At 47.6% G+C, this 15,971-nt stretch overlaps 1 protein-coding gene across 4 annotated transcripts in view; it reads right to left on the reverse strand.

Moving 5' to 3' along the window:
- The window catches only part of RRP36 (ribosomal RNA processing 36), a 109,189-nt gene extending 94,719 nt beyond the window's left edge, over positions 1 to 14,470 (reverse strand). The window contains exons 1-2 of one of the 4 annotated variants that reach the window (XM_033939074.1): positions 14,323 to 14,470; positions 12,718 to 13,056 (exon numbers count right to left, since the gene is read on the reverse strand). In XM_033939074.1, the coding sequence (XP_033794965.1) occupies positions 12,718 to 13,024 (307 nt within the window). In that variant the 5' untranslated portion in view covers positions 13,025 to 13,056; positions 14,323 to 14,470. The other 3 variants (XM_033939076.1, XM_033939073.1, XM_033939075.1) reach the window with 3 other exon arrangements.
- Between the last annotated feature and the right edge of the window lie 1,501 nt (positions 14,471 to 15,971).

Raw genomic sequence — 15,971 nt, forward strand, 5'->3', positions numbered from 1 at the left:
CTATTGTTAGTGCTTCAAAAGGAAGCCTCTGGCAGCCATGAAATTGCACTGCCAGGAAAAGGAGAGTGCCTCAGGTTTGCTTTATTTTTCAGCATATAATAGCTTCAAATTTCCCTCCCAGATTATAGCAAACCTCTCCCTCAGTTCAGGCACTATCAGCTTCAACCAAAATGCAAAACAGTAAAAAAGAAAGTCCTCCAAGGTTCAGCTTCATTCAAACAGTCTCTCAAACAAAGAAAGCTGAACAAAATGCACTCACTGTTTCTTCAATGGTTAGCAGACACAGCTGGTGGACAAACCAACTTCCATGGCTTCCTCAGCCAAGCTCATTTCTTCTGGCAGGTTGTTAGTCTCCATTGGAAGTTCCAGCTCAGCTACAGATTCTTCCAGGATATCTCCAGCCTCTTGCACCTCCATGGGTGTAACTGGTTCGCTCTTGCCTGGCCCAAGGAGACTCTCAGGGAGGAAAGGTCCCAACCTTCTCCCTAACCTGCTTCCTTGCTTGTACACAGCTGCTGGTTTTATACTGATTGGGCTACGCCCTAGCCTGGCTGATTCAGCAGTCCTCAAGGCAGCTCTAGAGCTCCTCCTGTGGTGCCCTGGATATTGCTGGTCTAGGGAACTATTGGGAAACTCAGGCTCCCTCTGGTGGTCAACCTGAGAATCATCCAGATCCTCACTAGGACAGCTTTTACCTACTCTCTTCCGGGTTTTACTGGGAGTCTTAATAGGAACCCTATCTGGAACCAGGGCAGGCACGAAGTCTGTCTGGTTACAATCTCCCTACGCTTATTTAGTGAGAACATGAGGACTGCCAATCAAGTGGAGCAAGCTTCATCCAAGGCAAGGCAAATCATAGGTTGCATACGCAGGAGTTTCGTCAGCCGTAAGCCTGAAGTCATTATGCCATTGTATAGATCCATGGTGAGGCCCCACCTGGAATACTGTGTGCAATTCTGGAGGCCGCATTACTATAAGGATGTGCTGAGACTGGAGTCGGTCCAGAGAATGGCCACCCGGATGGTCTCGGGACTCAAGGATCTCCCGTACGAGGAACGGCTGGATAAGTTGCAGCTGTACTCACTCGAGGGACACAGAGAGAGGGGTGACATGATCGAGACATTCAAGTATCTCACGGGCCGCATCGAGGTGGAAGAAGATATCTTCTTTTTCAAGGATCCCGCGGCAACAAGGGGGCATCTGTGGAAAATCAGAGGCGGGAAACTGCACGGGGACACCAGGAAATTCTTTTTCACTGAAAGGGTGATTGATCGCTGGAATAGTCTTCCACTTCAGGTTATTGAGGCCAGCAGCGTGCCTGATTTTAAGGCCAAATGGGATAAACACGTGGGATCTATTCACAGAGAAAGGTAGGGGAGGGTCATTGGGGTGGGAGACTAGATGGGCCGTGGCCCTTATCCGCCGTCTATTTCTATGTTTCTATGAGGATCAGATCGGGTTCATACGGGGACGTCAATCGGTTCATAACGTTCGTAAGGTGCTCTACGCCCTCGCTCACTGTCACTCCCATCATATTATGGCTTTGTTTGTCAGTTTAGATGCATCCAAGGCCTTTGACAGTGTCCATTGGTCTTTCTTGTTACGAACTCTGGAGCATGTTGGGTTGGGGAGCTTTTATTTGGATGCCATACGTTCCCTTTACTCTAACCCTAGGGCTTCTCTCCTGGTCAATTGGACCTGCACGGATTCTTTTTCCATCCTCAGAGGCACCCGACAGGGTTGTCCCCTTTCCCTGTTGCTATTTTTGCTTTCTTTAGAATTGTTGCTTTGCACTCTTCGGGGGTTTGCGGCGGTGCAGGGCCTTCCTGTTGCTGGGATGGAGTTGAAGACATTGGCGTTTGCTGATGACATGTTCTTAATTCTAACTCGGCCTGAAGACTCTTTGCCGAAAGCCTTGGACCTTATTTCTGAATATGGATTTTATTCCGGTTTGTCGCTTAACTTGGATAAGTCTTTAGCCCTGCCCTTCCCTCCTGAACTCCGTGCTTCCTGGAGGGATGTCTTTCCTCTCCGCTGGGCGGATTCTACTTTGAAATACTTGGGGGTCATTATCCCTCAGGACTTACCGAGTCTATATCATTTAAATGTGGAACCGTTGTTTCAGGCCCTCCAGAATAAATTAAGGCTTTGGGGAACTCTTCCCTTTTTGCTTCTAGGTTGGGTTCATCTGTTTAACATGCTCATTGTCCCCTGTTGGCTATATGTTTTTCAGGTCCTTCCACTTTATTTGACTTCCCGTGATGAGTGCCGCTTGGAACGATTGGTTCAGGGATTTCTTTGGTCTGGGAAGCGGCTGCGACTGCCTTACAAGTGGGCGATGACTCTCTGGTACAAGGGTGGCCTGGGATTGTTGAATCTTCGCTATTTGACTGTTGGATGTGGAATGCGCCATATTAATGATTTTTTCAGGGGTACTTCAGCATTCACTAACACTTCCTTGGAACTTTCCTGTTTTCGCTCTCGCCACTTTAGTGGCTATCTTCACTCTCTTCCTTCTTCCTTGCCTGAGCCTCTCTCTTCAAAGGTGCTCCACCGTCCCTTGCGGAAGGTTTGGCGCTGGGTCTGCAAATTTCATGCTCTCTCTGCTTCTGTCACTCCCTTTTTGCCGATCCGTTTTAACGGTTCGTTTCCACCGGGGATAGATGGGCCAAGTTTTGCTCGTGGGAGACAAGGGGCATTCATTATGTGTTTCAATTGGTTGATGATGATGGAAAAATTTTGTCCTTTGCACGATTGCGGGACGTATTTGGTCTTCCCCCCAATGATTACTTTACTTATTTGCAAGTTCGCCATTACATTTCTTCTTTGCCCTCTAGTTCATTACAGGCCTCTTGCCAAGAGATGCTGTCCAAGGCATTCACCATGGGTTCTCAGCTTCCTGTTCCCCTTAAATTCCATCATTGCCATTTGAAGGATGAGTCCTCCATGTTTGATCACTCTAAATTACGGGATGCTTGGGCCCGTGACCTTGCCATTGCATTACCTGATGATGTGCTTCTACAGGCTGTCCGTAGGTTGCCTAACTTTAGAAAATATACTACCTTTTGGGAGCAACACTATAAGTTGATCTTCCGTTTATATATTTCTCCAAAGAGGGCCTATCTCTCTGGTTTTCGGGAGACTGCTACCTGTCTCCGCTGCCAGGCTCCTGAAGCGGGCCTGAGCCTATGTTTTGGAACTGTCCTATGGTTCAGACTTTTTGGAATGCTGTGTTTGTTTTTGTAGAACGCATATGGACCATTACTATTCAACGCTCGCCTTTGATCTTGTTTGGAGCTGTTCTTCATTATTACCCTCGTGTACGTGGGGCGGCTGCATTCCTCAAATGGACTGTCCTCATTGCCCTGAAATGTATTCTGCTGAAATGGCTTGAGGCTGATGCTCCAGATTATTCCATTTGGCGTTGTCGGATGATTACCCTTCTGATGTGGGAACGGCAAGATGTGACTGACTTCTCCTCTTGCCGAGGCCGTACCTTTCAAAGAATTTGGGAGCCATTTTGGACTACTATGACTCCTTTGGCTCGCAGCAGATTACTTAACTGTTGACCACTGTTTATGTTTTAGTTTCTTATTGCTAGAGTGTACGCTTTCCTTTGCACTCTGTATTTAGCTGCTATTGTACTTCAAAGAAGGACCCATGGGAAAGGGAAAGGGAAAGGGGGGGGGGGGCGGGGAAGTTTACAAGGGAGTTGGGGTGTGGGGATTGGATTTTATGCATTAAAATGTGGAGCATGTTTATAGTTCACTTAGTATCTTTGTTTGCTACTTTTATTATGTTCAATAAAATATATTTGAATATAACCTGGGGAAGGGGTTATGCTGCTGTCTCAACTTCTACAGGTTTGGTTTGAGTGCCGAGCAGACACGTATGACCGGCATGCGCAGCCGCGAACACGCCACCTGTTCCAGTCTCGGAAACTACAGAAGAAGGGAATGAATTATTCCTCATTCCCTCTTGCCACTAGCCATTCTAAAGCAAGGGAAAATGTTAGCACCTTGTGACAGAATACTGAATCATTCCCTCTCTTCCCCCTTATCTGTCTCACATTAACCCTTATCTTATCTAAGCTGTACTTATTTGGAAAGGACATCAGCTGACAGGCATTGCATTGCATATGTGTAATGATTCAGGTTATGTCCATGTGTTAATCAGGCCCTTGCCTAAGTGCTAAGTTGGAGGGTGATCACGAGGCAAAGGACAGGTGATCAAATGTAAAAGCATGTACCTGTGTTTCCACCAATATAAAAACATGTACTTTTGTATCCACCAATCATTATATGTGTAAACGAGGGAGTTACTATGATGTCATGTGCATAGAAGCATAATAAAAGGGACTCGGAGCTAGCCATTGGCAGTGCCTCCATCCCGTATGTATTTACTGTGGTCCATTCCTACACTTCTGCTTCCTAGGCTGAGAAGGAGCAGGCTTAGACGAAAACCGGCGCTGGTACGAAGAAGCTGGCTTGAAAGTACAGGGCGATTGAGGCTTCTTCTTTGGTTTAACCAAAGTGTCGCATCTGGTCTCATGAGCGGATATCGTCTGAGTAGTCGTATCCATTGATGGACCAAAAAGCTCATCTCCTGGACAAGGAGCATTGGCCAAGCAGTCCTGGTGATTTACATCAAGTTCAGAAACATGAAACCAGGCAAGCGCCTCATGGCCGCTGCTCGTGATGTAAGTTCAAAAGTATAAGTCATGCAAACCATATATTTCCGCAATTGAAAAGTCAAAGCAATGAGCTGTTGGAATCTTGATTGCTTACGAGATGGAATATACTTTTCAAAAGATGCAAGTTCCTTCCTTATAAATCAAAGTTGTGGCTGCTGAACTAGAGAAAGAGATAAGAACCTAAGAACATAAGCAATGCCTCCGCTGGGTCAGACCTGAGGTCCATCATGCCCAGCAGTCCGCTCACGCGGCGGCCCAACAGGTCCAGGACCTGCGCAGTAATCCTCTATCTGTACCCCTCTATCCCCTTTTCCAGCAGGAAATTGTCCAATCCTTTCTTAAACCCCAGTACCGTACTCTGCCCTATTACGTCCTCTGGAAGCGCATTCCAGGTGTCACCACACGTTGGGTAAAGAAGAACTTCCTAGCATTCGTTTTGAATCTGTCCCCCTTCAACTTTTCTGAATGCTCTCTTGTTTTTTATTGTTCGAAAGAATCTGTCCCTCTCTATTCTATCTATGCCCTTCATGATCTTGTAAGTCTCTATCATATTCCCTCTAAGTCTCCTCTTCTCCAGGGAATAGAGACCCAGTTTCTCCAATCTCTCAGCGTATGAAAGATTTTCCATACCCTTTATAAGACGTGTCACCCTCCTCTGAACCCTCTCGAGTAACGCCATATTCTTCTTAAGGTACGGCGATCAATATTGGACGCAGTACTCCAGATGCGGACGCACCATCGCCCGATACAACGGCAGGATAACTTCTTTCGTTCTGGTTGTAATACCCTTCTTGATTATACCTAGCATCCTATTCGCTCTCTTAGTGGCCGCTGCGCACTGTGCCGTCGGCTTCATTGTCATGTCCACCATTATCCCTAAGTCTCTTTCTTGGGTACTCTCATTCAATAACATCCCTCCCATCGTATAGTTGTACCTCAAATTTCTGCTTCCCACATGTAATACTTTACATTTCTCAACGTTGAACTTTGTTCAGCTGGCACTGCTTTGTTTATAAATTTTTATCAACACAACTAATGTACTACTTTATCCTAAAGCAAAAATAAATAAATAAATATAAATTTTTTTTTCTACCTTTGTTGTCTGGTTTCTGCTTTCCTCATCTTCTCCTCATTCAATTCATTCCATTCACTGTCTGCCTTCTCTCTGCATCTTCCATTTGCTCTGTTACTGTGCCTCTCCCTTCCATCTCTCCCTCTGCTCCCCCATAGTCCGGCATCTCTTTCTTCCCCATTTTCCTTCAGCGTCTTCTCCCCACTCTCTCTTCCTCATTTCCCTTTAGCATCTTCTTCCCACTCCCTCTTCCCCATTTCTCTTCAGCGTCTGTTCCTCTCCATCCCCTTCAGCATCTGTTCCATTCCTTTCCACCACCCTTCCCTCTTGCCACCCCTTCAGCGTCTGTTCCTTTCCACAGCTCTTCAGTACCCCTCGTGCGGTCTGACCATCTCCCTCCCTTTTACCTTTGTGGCACGTTACAATATAATTTGTTCAAGCCATCGGAGTCTGCCTGAAGTCGCGTGCATCTGCGGGTGGAAGCTTCTCCTCTGACGCAACTTCCGGTTGCGTCAGAGAAGCTTCCACCCACAGACGCATGCGACTTCAGGCAAGCTCCGGTGGCTTGAACAAATTACAGTCTAACTCGCCATAAAGATAAAGGGGAGGGAGGGAGATAGATGCGGCCGGTAGGAAGGAGGGAGGGGGCTGCGTGCAATCGATGATCGTGAATGTTCCCTCCCTTAACTGCGGAGACAAGGCTATTCACCACTCCACAGGGCGGTGGATGGCCTTGTCCCCGTACCCGTAGTGAGCACATTTTCCCCCCCACCATTTTGGCGGGTTACCCGTAGCTAGTCGCGGGTAACAGCCACCTTGTCATTTTCTAGCCAGCACTCTGGAAGACACCAACAAGCCTCCTACAGAAGCCTAACAGCCTGCACTCAAAGCAGTAGGTGAGGGATGTTAAGCAAGGATGGTCCTGAGCTCCAAAATATGTGTGCAGGCTTGCTAACAGGAACCACCACGGACTGGCCTGTCAGCTACAATTCACTTCTTCTCTAAGTAGACAGAGCCAACATTGAACTTGGTAAGCTCCAAGCACTTAAAACACCAAATAAAGAAAAAGTAAGAGCAGAACAGAAACACTCCTTCTGGCTGGCATGCAGCAGGGAAAAACTGTAGGTGGCAGTAGAGCTCCTGGTGAAGTAGGAGGAACACAGAAAAAAAATCCTTCTCTTTATCTTTCCTTTTGTTCATTTACTTTTACACATCCATGGAAGGAGGGGGGTTGGAGGGAGGGGAATAAATATTGATGGTGATATTTGGGTAACTTTATTCTTTATTTATACTATATATTTTGAATGATATTTATGTTACCTGTACAGATATTAGTGTAATGTATGTAATACCTACTGTTCTTTAATTTGTATGACACTGTTTTAGATTAAAAATCAATAAAGATTAAAAAAAAAAAAAAAATCCTTCTGCATATGGCTCACTACTATGAGGAGAAAATCCGCTTGTCCAGAATGACACACCTATTGCACTGGATGCATATACGAGTATATCTATAAAAATAATTCTCTAAGCGCGCATGCGCACTTAGGAGACTGTGGGTACCTGACATGTGATATGTCCGTCCGTGGCCGTATTCGGCGGCTTAAGTGCATGCGCCGGCTTGGTGCACCAGACGGTAGGATGAAGGCGGTGCGGAGCAGCGCTGGCAGCGGCAGTGTCCGGTAGGGAACACGTTGACGACTCCCCCCTCCCGCACCAACCACTGCCGCTCCTGTTTGAAGCGGCCTGCTGAGGTTCGTGGCTGGCTGTAGCAAACCTCGCAGGCCGCTCTCCACATGGAGCACGTTCCCTCTGATGCGATCGCGTCAGAGGGAACATGCTACCATATGGAGAGCGGCCTGCGAGGTTTGCTACAGCCGGCCGTGAACCTAAGCAGGCCGCTTTGAACAGGAACAGGAGCGGCAGCAGGAACCATGGATGGATGGAGGGAGGGGAAGAACGGGAGGGGAAGCAAAAAAAGAAGGGCTATGGAGCAGACAGGAAAGGAGGCTGTTTTGGTGGGAGGGTTGTGCTTAGTGCAGACAGCAATCATGGGGGGTGGGGGAAACAGAAGAGGGCCACGGAGCAGGCAGGCATGGCACAACAGGGGGCCAGAGGGAAAGGGGGCTGCTTTGTGGGGAGGGGTGTGCTGGGGGCAGACAGCAATCGGATGGGAGGAACAGAAGGTCGGAGGGGAGGAACAGAAGGGGGGCCATGAAGCAGGCAGGCATTGCACAACAAGGGGAGAGGGAAAGGGGGCTGCTTTGGGGGGATGGTTGTGCTGGGGGCAGACAGCAATCATGGGGGGAGGAATAGAAGGGGGCCACGGAGCAGGCAGGCATTGCACAACAGGGGGAAAGGGGCTGCTTTGGGGGGAGAGTTGTGCTGGGGGCAGACAGCAATCATGGGGGGGAACAGAAGGGGGCCATGGAGCAGGCAGGCATGGCACAACCGGGGGCCAGGGGGAGAGGGAAAGGGGGCTGCTTTGGGGGGGAGGGGTGTGCTGGGGGTAGACAGCAATCGGGGGGAGGAACAGAAGGGGGGCCACGAAGCAGGCAGGCATTGCACAACAGGGGGAGAGGGAAAGGGGGCTGCTTTGGCAAGCAGGGGGGCCAGGGAGACAGACAGAAAGAAAGATGCACAGACAGGGGACCAGGGAGAGACACAGACACAAAGAATGAAAGACAGACAGCGTCCAGGGAGAGAGACAAATTTTAAAAAAAACCAGACATACAGACATCTACTCTAGCACCCGTTAGTGTAACGGGCTTAAACACTAGTATATATATCTTAAATAATAAAATGCTAGCCCGCGCATGCGCACTAGCGACCCGTGTTCCCTGATCCCTTTTCTGTAGTGGTGTGGCCGCACGACTGCGCATGTGCACTTAGTACATCACTGGCAGAAGACGAACCGTCACAGATGGAGTGAACGCCGAGTCCTGTGGCACATCCGGATTGTGAGCACTCCTGCCTTCGGTCCTGTCCCTGTTAAACCAGCTGGCAATAACAAAGCCAGATGCCATGAGTTCTTCCCTTTTGCCAAATTGCTAAAGGCTCTGCCGGTCTCGATCCTGCCCATCTCTGAAGTTACTTCCTGATTTTGAGGGGCGGGATCGAGACCGGCAGAGCCTATAGCGATTTAGCAAGAGGGAAAGCCCCCGTGATGTCTGGCTTGGTTACTGCCAGCCGGTTTAGTGGGACCTAGACAGGACCGGGGGGGTGGGGTCTGGGAGGAGAGGGATCGCGGCCACTCAGCGCCCCCACCGAGGAGCCCAGCAACTTTCCGCTGCCTGGACCCGAGTTATTTGCCGCCCCCTCCCCCTTCCCGCGGGCCCGACTGGCGATTTAAGCAGCGTGTGCATGAGTCTTCACATGCTGCTTCGGGCCCTTCTACTGCCCTGATTTGCTCCGGACATGCCAGAGTAAATCAGGCCAGTAGAAGGACCCAAAGCAGCGTGTGAACACTGCTACACACGCTGCTTGAATCGCCATGTGTAGTCGGGCCCGCGGGAAGGGGAGGGGGCAGCAAAGGACTCGGGCCTGCGTTTGTAGTCGCGACTGTGGGAAGGGAAAGGGGGTAGAGGAAACGTTAATGCTGCTGCACAGGGAACTGGTGTGGGGGGAGGGAAATGGAAGGGGGAGGGAATGCTGCTTTGGACAGACAAACAGAGGGAGGAAGGGAGACAGAAAGCCAAGAACAAAGACACAGGGGCAGGTGCACAGGGAACTGGTGTGGGGGGAGGGAAATGGAGGGGGAGGGAATGCTGCTTCGGACAGACAGACAGAGAGAGGAAGGGAGACAGAAAGAAAAGAAGAAAGACACAGGGGCAGGGAGATATACAGAAAGACAAACAGACAAATGGGGCCATGGACAGAGACAGACATAAAGAAAGACAGCGGGAGTCGCGTCAGGAGGGGTGAGGGATGCTGCAGAGGGAACTTTTCCAATGGGTGCAACTGGGCGGCCGTCGGGAACCTCTGATCAGGGGCAGAGCAAGGTAAGTGTATCATAGGGATAAGAAGGAGGAGGGGGGAGAAAAAGGAAGGGACGCCTACTGCTGGACAGGGGGAGAAGGAAAGAGGTGCCGATGGACAGGGGGGGGTGAAGAAAAAGGAACGGAGCCCTAATGTTGGACAGGGGGAGAAGGAAGGTGCTGCTGGACAGGGGGGAGGTAAAACAAAGGGAGAAGGGCTGCTGCTGCATAAGGAGAGCTGTGAAGGGGTGGTGGTGGACAAAGGGGAGGTAAAAGGAAGGGACAATGGACAGGGGGAGCAGGCAAGGGGTGGTGATGGACAGCCAAGGAAAAAGAAAGACAGAAAGAAAGAAAGCGGCTAAGGAGAGAGAGAGAGAAAGAAATAAAGAGAGACACACACACATATATATTCTAGCACCCGTTAATGTAACGGGCTATAAGACTAGTATATATATAATATATTCAAATATATTTTATTGAGCACCAAGAAAAACAACAATCCAAAACAAGATCAAGGATCAACAAGGCAGCTCGAAGTTTCACACCATAAGCCAACAAACCCATCCCACAACCCAACCCACAACTCATTCCTCCCCCCACCCACTCTCACTGACGCCAAGCAAAAAAAAAAAAAAAAAACCCCACAATAAACTAAGGAAAAAAGACAAAAACCAAGGGGCTAGCAGTTCAAAAGGCGGCTTCGGGCCACCGGAGACAATGTGGTCCAAAAAGGTTCCCAAATTCGTTGAAAGGCTCGTCCGGGCAAGGAAGAAATATCTTGGACACCTTTCCATTCCCAAGACAGCAATGTAATCATGCAACTATGCCAAAGGGAACAGTCAGGTGCTTCGGCTTCCATCCATTTAAGCAAAATGCATTTGATAGCGATCACTGCCGTCCAACGCAGGAATACGGAGGCCCCGGGCCGACGGAGATGAAAGTGTAAGGAGGCTCCAAATAACACCAAGGCTGATCTCCGAACTGTAATGTTCCAGATGTCATCAACAAAAAGAAAAACAGTGTCCCAAAAGGTCTGAATGGATGGACAAGACCAAAACATGTGGCCAAGACCTGCGTCCGGAGCACCACAGCATCGGCAGTCGGGCAGAGCCCCGCCAGATAAGCCATATATATATATAATATATATATACATATACATATATACACACACACACACACATAAATTAACAAAATTAGAAATAAAGGTTATGAAGTAAAAATCATTGATCATTATTACCAGGGAATGAAAAGCATGTACTTTTTCCCATTTACTACTAAGGCAACTATTGCTAATGAAAGAATCCTGGAAAACAATTTCTCTATTTTCTACATTATGACCCAGATAAAAGATTTATTCTTCCAGTGACTTAAGAGCTACTAACGTCAGAAAGTCAAACAAAAATGTATCCTCCTCAGAAATGACTTCCACATAACATGTTTTAGTGTAAGGGGGGGGGGCTAAATGTAGAATATGCTTTATTTTATTCCCCTACTTCAGTCCACTTTTACCAGCAATTCCTTTCTGAAACTAGGCCAAAATATCTGTCATCCTGAGGGTTCCCCCTCCACCCTATCAACAGGGTTAAACATTGCATTCACCAGAGCGGAGGAGAAAGGAAGCCCAGGAGGGGGAGGGGAGCTCATCATCAATGGACACAGTGGGCTGAGTCCTGAGGAAACTGGGTTTGACTTTTCCTGCCACTCCTTGTGACTCTGGGCAAGACATTCAACCACCTTTACTCCAGGTACACATAACAAACCAATCAACCAATGTGAGCCCAGTAGGAACAGAAAAAGTATTTATATCTAACATGTAAACTGCCTTGGTTGTTTTATTGAAAGGTACCATACCAACAACCAAATTACAAAAGTGGAGAGATCAATACCTGTCTGTCGTGTGGAAGCAGAACCTCTCATCAATACAAGGATTCCCTCATCAAAGAAGGAAGAGGAGGATGATACAGAAGGGGATGATGGCAACCCTTTCCCCGTGGAGGGAAAGCCAAGTCCCATATCAGGTGTAAGCTATACACTTATCACAAAGAAGAGCTTGATTAGTGCTGCCCAATTTGTTCGACAAAAAGTAGGACTTGCTGATTCAGTAATCAACACCCCCCCCCCCCCGAGACCCGACATACCTCTGGGCCTCCCAAAGCAGCAGTGGCGGTGGCCAGCCGACAGACACAGTGCTCTGAACAGAAAGCTTGCGGCCTGTCTCACCAGGTCATTCCATCTGCTGCATCACTGATGACACGGCAGAGGAAATAACTGGAGGCCACAAGCTGCCTGTTCACAGCGCTGCCTCTGCCAACCAGCCATCGCCACTGGTGCTTTTGGAGGCCCAGTTATATCAGATCTCATAATTGGGGGGGGAGATTTGTCAAGCTGAAAAATGACTGCACAGGGGAATGAGAGGAAAACTGCAGCACATGGGGGGGGGGAGAGAGGACGAATTGTTGGACATGGGGATGGAAGAAAGGAAAGGAGAGGAAGAAATGTTGGGCATAATAATGGAGAGGAAGAAGGGAGAGATGCTGAGAGAGAGAGGGGACAGTGAAATGTTGGATATAGCAGCATTAGGAAGAAAAAATAATTTTATTTTCTAGTTTGTGATCAGATTATGCCAGATTTGAAATGTATATCCTGCCAGAGCGGGTGTTAGGTCCTAGCTCATGCTCACTGTCTAACATGGAAAGGAAAAGTCTTTTTTGTTTATTTTGTTTACATCAAAGCGTTAGCATGGGTTTGGAAAGGGCAAAGGGGGGGAAGGTGAAGAGGCCGCAAAATAAACAACGCATGATTGGGTGGGAAAAGCAAATCAAATTGAAAAAATTTTCTCTGACTCGGACAACACTAAGCCCGACCTCCTTCCAGGGAAAGGAGTTAGAGCCAACATGAAGCATGCAACAGAAGAATGCTGGTTATTAGGATTGAGCTTCAGTAGCAAGCAAGCAAGCTCTGGATAGATATAGTACCTTTTCTTAGCTTCTGCTCTGGCTTTCTTGTAATACCAGTGTGATAGGTCTGACCCTGGTCTGGCTCATCCTCATTGGACGTGCCCGCCAAGTTGCTCCCAGAGCAGCTGGCCTGCATCTTTTCCTCCTCCTCTTGCTCTGTGGATAACGGTTGCTTCTGAAGTCTGCTAGCTACACAAATTGTCTTTTTACAAGTTCTGGCTCCTCTTGCCCTGTACAGAGGTGGTCTCACACTGATTCTGCTGGGCCTCTGAACCTGTTCAGCACTGAGTGCCAAAGTATTCGATCTGGCTGAGGGGTGGTGCATCCTCCTCCTGGAGCCAAAAGTCTCTACAGTACCTGGAGAAACCAAAAAGAAAGAAATTACTGCTTTGGTTAAATCTGAATCCTAAACATCAAGAATGACACAAGTAAACACATGCATACTAAGCATATTACCCTTGCCATAAGTACACACACACACAAAGAAGGGCTATGCCTAATTGTTTGAGATACTGCCTCTTCATCCAGAGGTTGCGAGATCAAATCCTGGTGCTGCTCCTTGTGACCCTGGGCAAATTACTTAATTCCCAGAGCCCACTGCTTTGAATATCAGCTTTGAAATTCCAAAGCAACAGAAAGGCAGCATTTAAGTCCCCTTTCCCTCAGCATGCTGCCCTTAAGATCATGCACAGACACACAAGTGGGCTGAGAATAGCATATACATACATTAATGGATATATTCATCATGGAAGCATATGCATTAAGCATGGAGCACACCACATAAACAAGTATGATGAATGTACTGAAACAGAGCACTGGTCTTTGACCTGGGGGCCGCCGCGTGAGCGGACTGCTGGGCACGATGGATCACTGGTCTGACCCAGCAGTGGCAATTCTTATGTTCTTAATATATAATGGAATCCCATTCATTGGAAGGATGGCTAGATAGTTTGAGGTGGTCTCCTTGTCTCACAGCTAACCCATTAGCTGAATTAGGTGATAGGCATGAGCGGGGAGGAAGGTAGAGAGAGAACTGACGTTTCACTGATTGCGGTGAAAAAAAGCCACAGTACAATGGATGAAATGTTGATTTAATTTACTGACAACACCAAGAACCATGATGCCTGCTGTGGAAGCTCTGGAATTAATAATAACAACTTATATACCACAGGATCGTGAAGTTCTATGCGGTTTACAATGATTAAAAAAGCTACAAATTGAGTAGAAGTAACAAAATTAAAAACTAGTGACTAAGAGCTCTAGAGATCAGTTATTGTGGGAAAGATTGTAGAATAGGTGTCTCCTAAATTCCCCAGATCTTTACCCCATAATGCTGCCTGATGTTGATGATGTCTTTTAAATTTACATCCAGGTCAGTTATATATTTAGTACCAGAGGGGTTATGTTCAACTGTAGAGAACATCTACTTCATTCTGCGCCAGGACTAGTAGAACTCCATCTTGTTTAGCTGAAGAACATTAGCGTCATATCTTTATTATCTGTTCTAAAGATTTTCACTTGACCTCATTCATTGTATCTGTTTATATTGTCATTTTTCTCGGTTGAAACGTGAGGGAAAGAGCAGCACAACCGCACGCCACGACCCCTCACAAACCACCTCACCTGCCGCCACTTCAAGCGCTTAGAAGCAGAGTCACCCGGAACAACTTCCCCCAGCCACGTTCAAGCCTCGCTCCTGCTCTGCAGCTTCCGGCTCTCGTGACGCAGCCACGTTCAAGCCTCATACTGGCTCTCCCTGCGGTGCAAGCCTCGCTCCTGCTCTGCAGCTTCGGGCCAATGACAGTATAAGGGGAGAAAACAGGTCAAGCGCGCCCCTTCCGGCTTTTAACTAGGACGCTGTGCCGTCTCCACGAGCCGCTCTGAGGCCTCCAAAAGCGCGCGGAACGCTTTCCTCTGCCTTCAGAGCGAGAGAGAGGCGAGATGATTGTTGGACACTGAAAATAAGCCCTAATGCGTGTTATGCAAGAAAGGCTACCAGCCACAACCTAGCAATTCTTCCCCTAACTTTAGTCACAGAGCAGCATCTGAGCTTTACTTCCATTGAAAGGAAGGGAAGCCCAGATGTCTCAGCCATCTAAGAACTGCCAGTGCTCTAAATGCAAGAACTTGTCCAACTTTGTCTTGAATCCCTGGAGGGCGTTTTCCCCTATAACCGACTCCGGAAGAGTGTTCATGTCCTTCACTTTGCTACTACTAATAGTGCGACCAGACCCACATAGCATCAGCACTTCCTTTTTCCTGCTGGCTATACCTTTCTCTAGGCACTCAAGCATGTTTCTAGCTTTTGCCATCCCACCACCTTTTCAACCTATTTGGCCACCTTAAGGTCATCACATATTATGACTCCCAGAAAGCCTTTAAACCGATTTAAGACGTTTCCACCACTATCCAGTTGTGAAAGCAAATATAACAATATTTAATGATTCACTACATCAAATGCAGCAGACAGAGCAAATTGCAATAATACAGTCAAGTGTTTTCTACTAAAAATGTTTTGGATCTTAGATATAAGTGACATAAGCAATGTTTCTGTGCTATGACATGGCCTGAGCCCATGTTGATAGGTGTAATATAGAAAATTTATTCAGAAACTCAGAGTTGTTTTGAGATTCAGTATAATCCCTTTATAATGTACTTTAAGGGATCTGCCAAAACAGTCAGTTATATCCAGAATTGCATTCTAATACTCTACACTAAAAGATATTCTAAAGCATTGCTTACTGCATCCCTCCAGCTGCCAGGGTTGCCTGCCGACGCACAGCATGCCTGGTGATCAACAGCCACATAGACCAATCAGTGTTTCCTGCTGTTACGCCAGGCCTATTTTTAGCAACAAAACACACTCCAAAAAACTGCTGCCACAACCTGAACTCAACACAACAATGAGGCAGAAAAAGTCCAAAAAGGGTTCATAAAGGGAGCGCTCAGGAACCAGCACTGTGCACACCACGCAAACCGCGTGACTTTTCCTTGATATTTTAATTTGGCGCTGGGGTTTTTGGCTGGTAGGGTTCACTCAGGGGTTGCTCAGGTTCCACCTGTTATTCACTTAGTTAATTTATCTACTTGTGATTTGTGAACATTTGCTATTTGATTTATTGCACGCCCCAGGGTGCTCAGTGATGGTGTGCGGGTGGGGGTTCATTACCTCTACCTGAGTTATAAAGTATTGGAGCTAGTCTCCCCTTACTGCTTGCTCACACTGAGAGCACCCTTAACATTTGATATTATCTTGTTAGTCTTCACGCGGT

This window comes from Geotrypetes seraphini, chromosome 3, assembly GCF_902459505.1.
Source record: "Geotrypetes seraphini chromosome 3, aGeoSer1.1, whole genome shotgun sequence".
Lineage (NCBI taxonomy): Eukaryota > Metazoa > Chordata > Amphibia > Gymnophiona > Dermophiidae > Geotrypetes > Geotrypetes seraphini.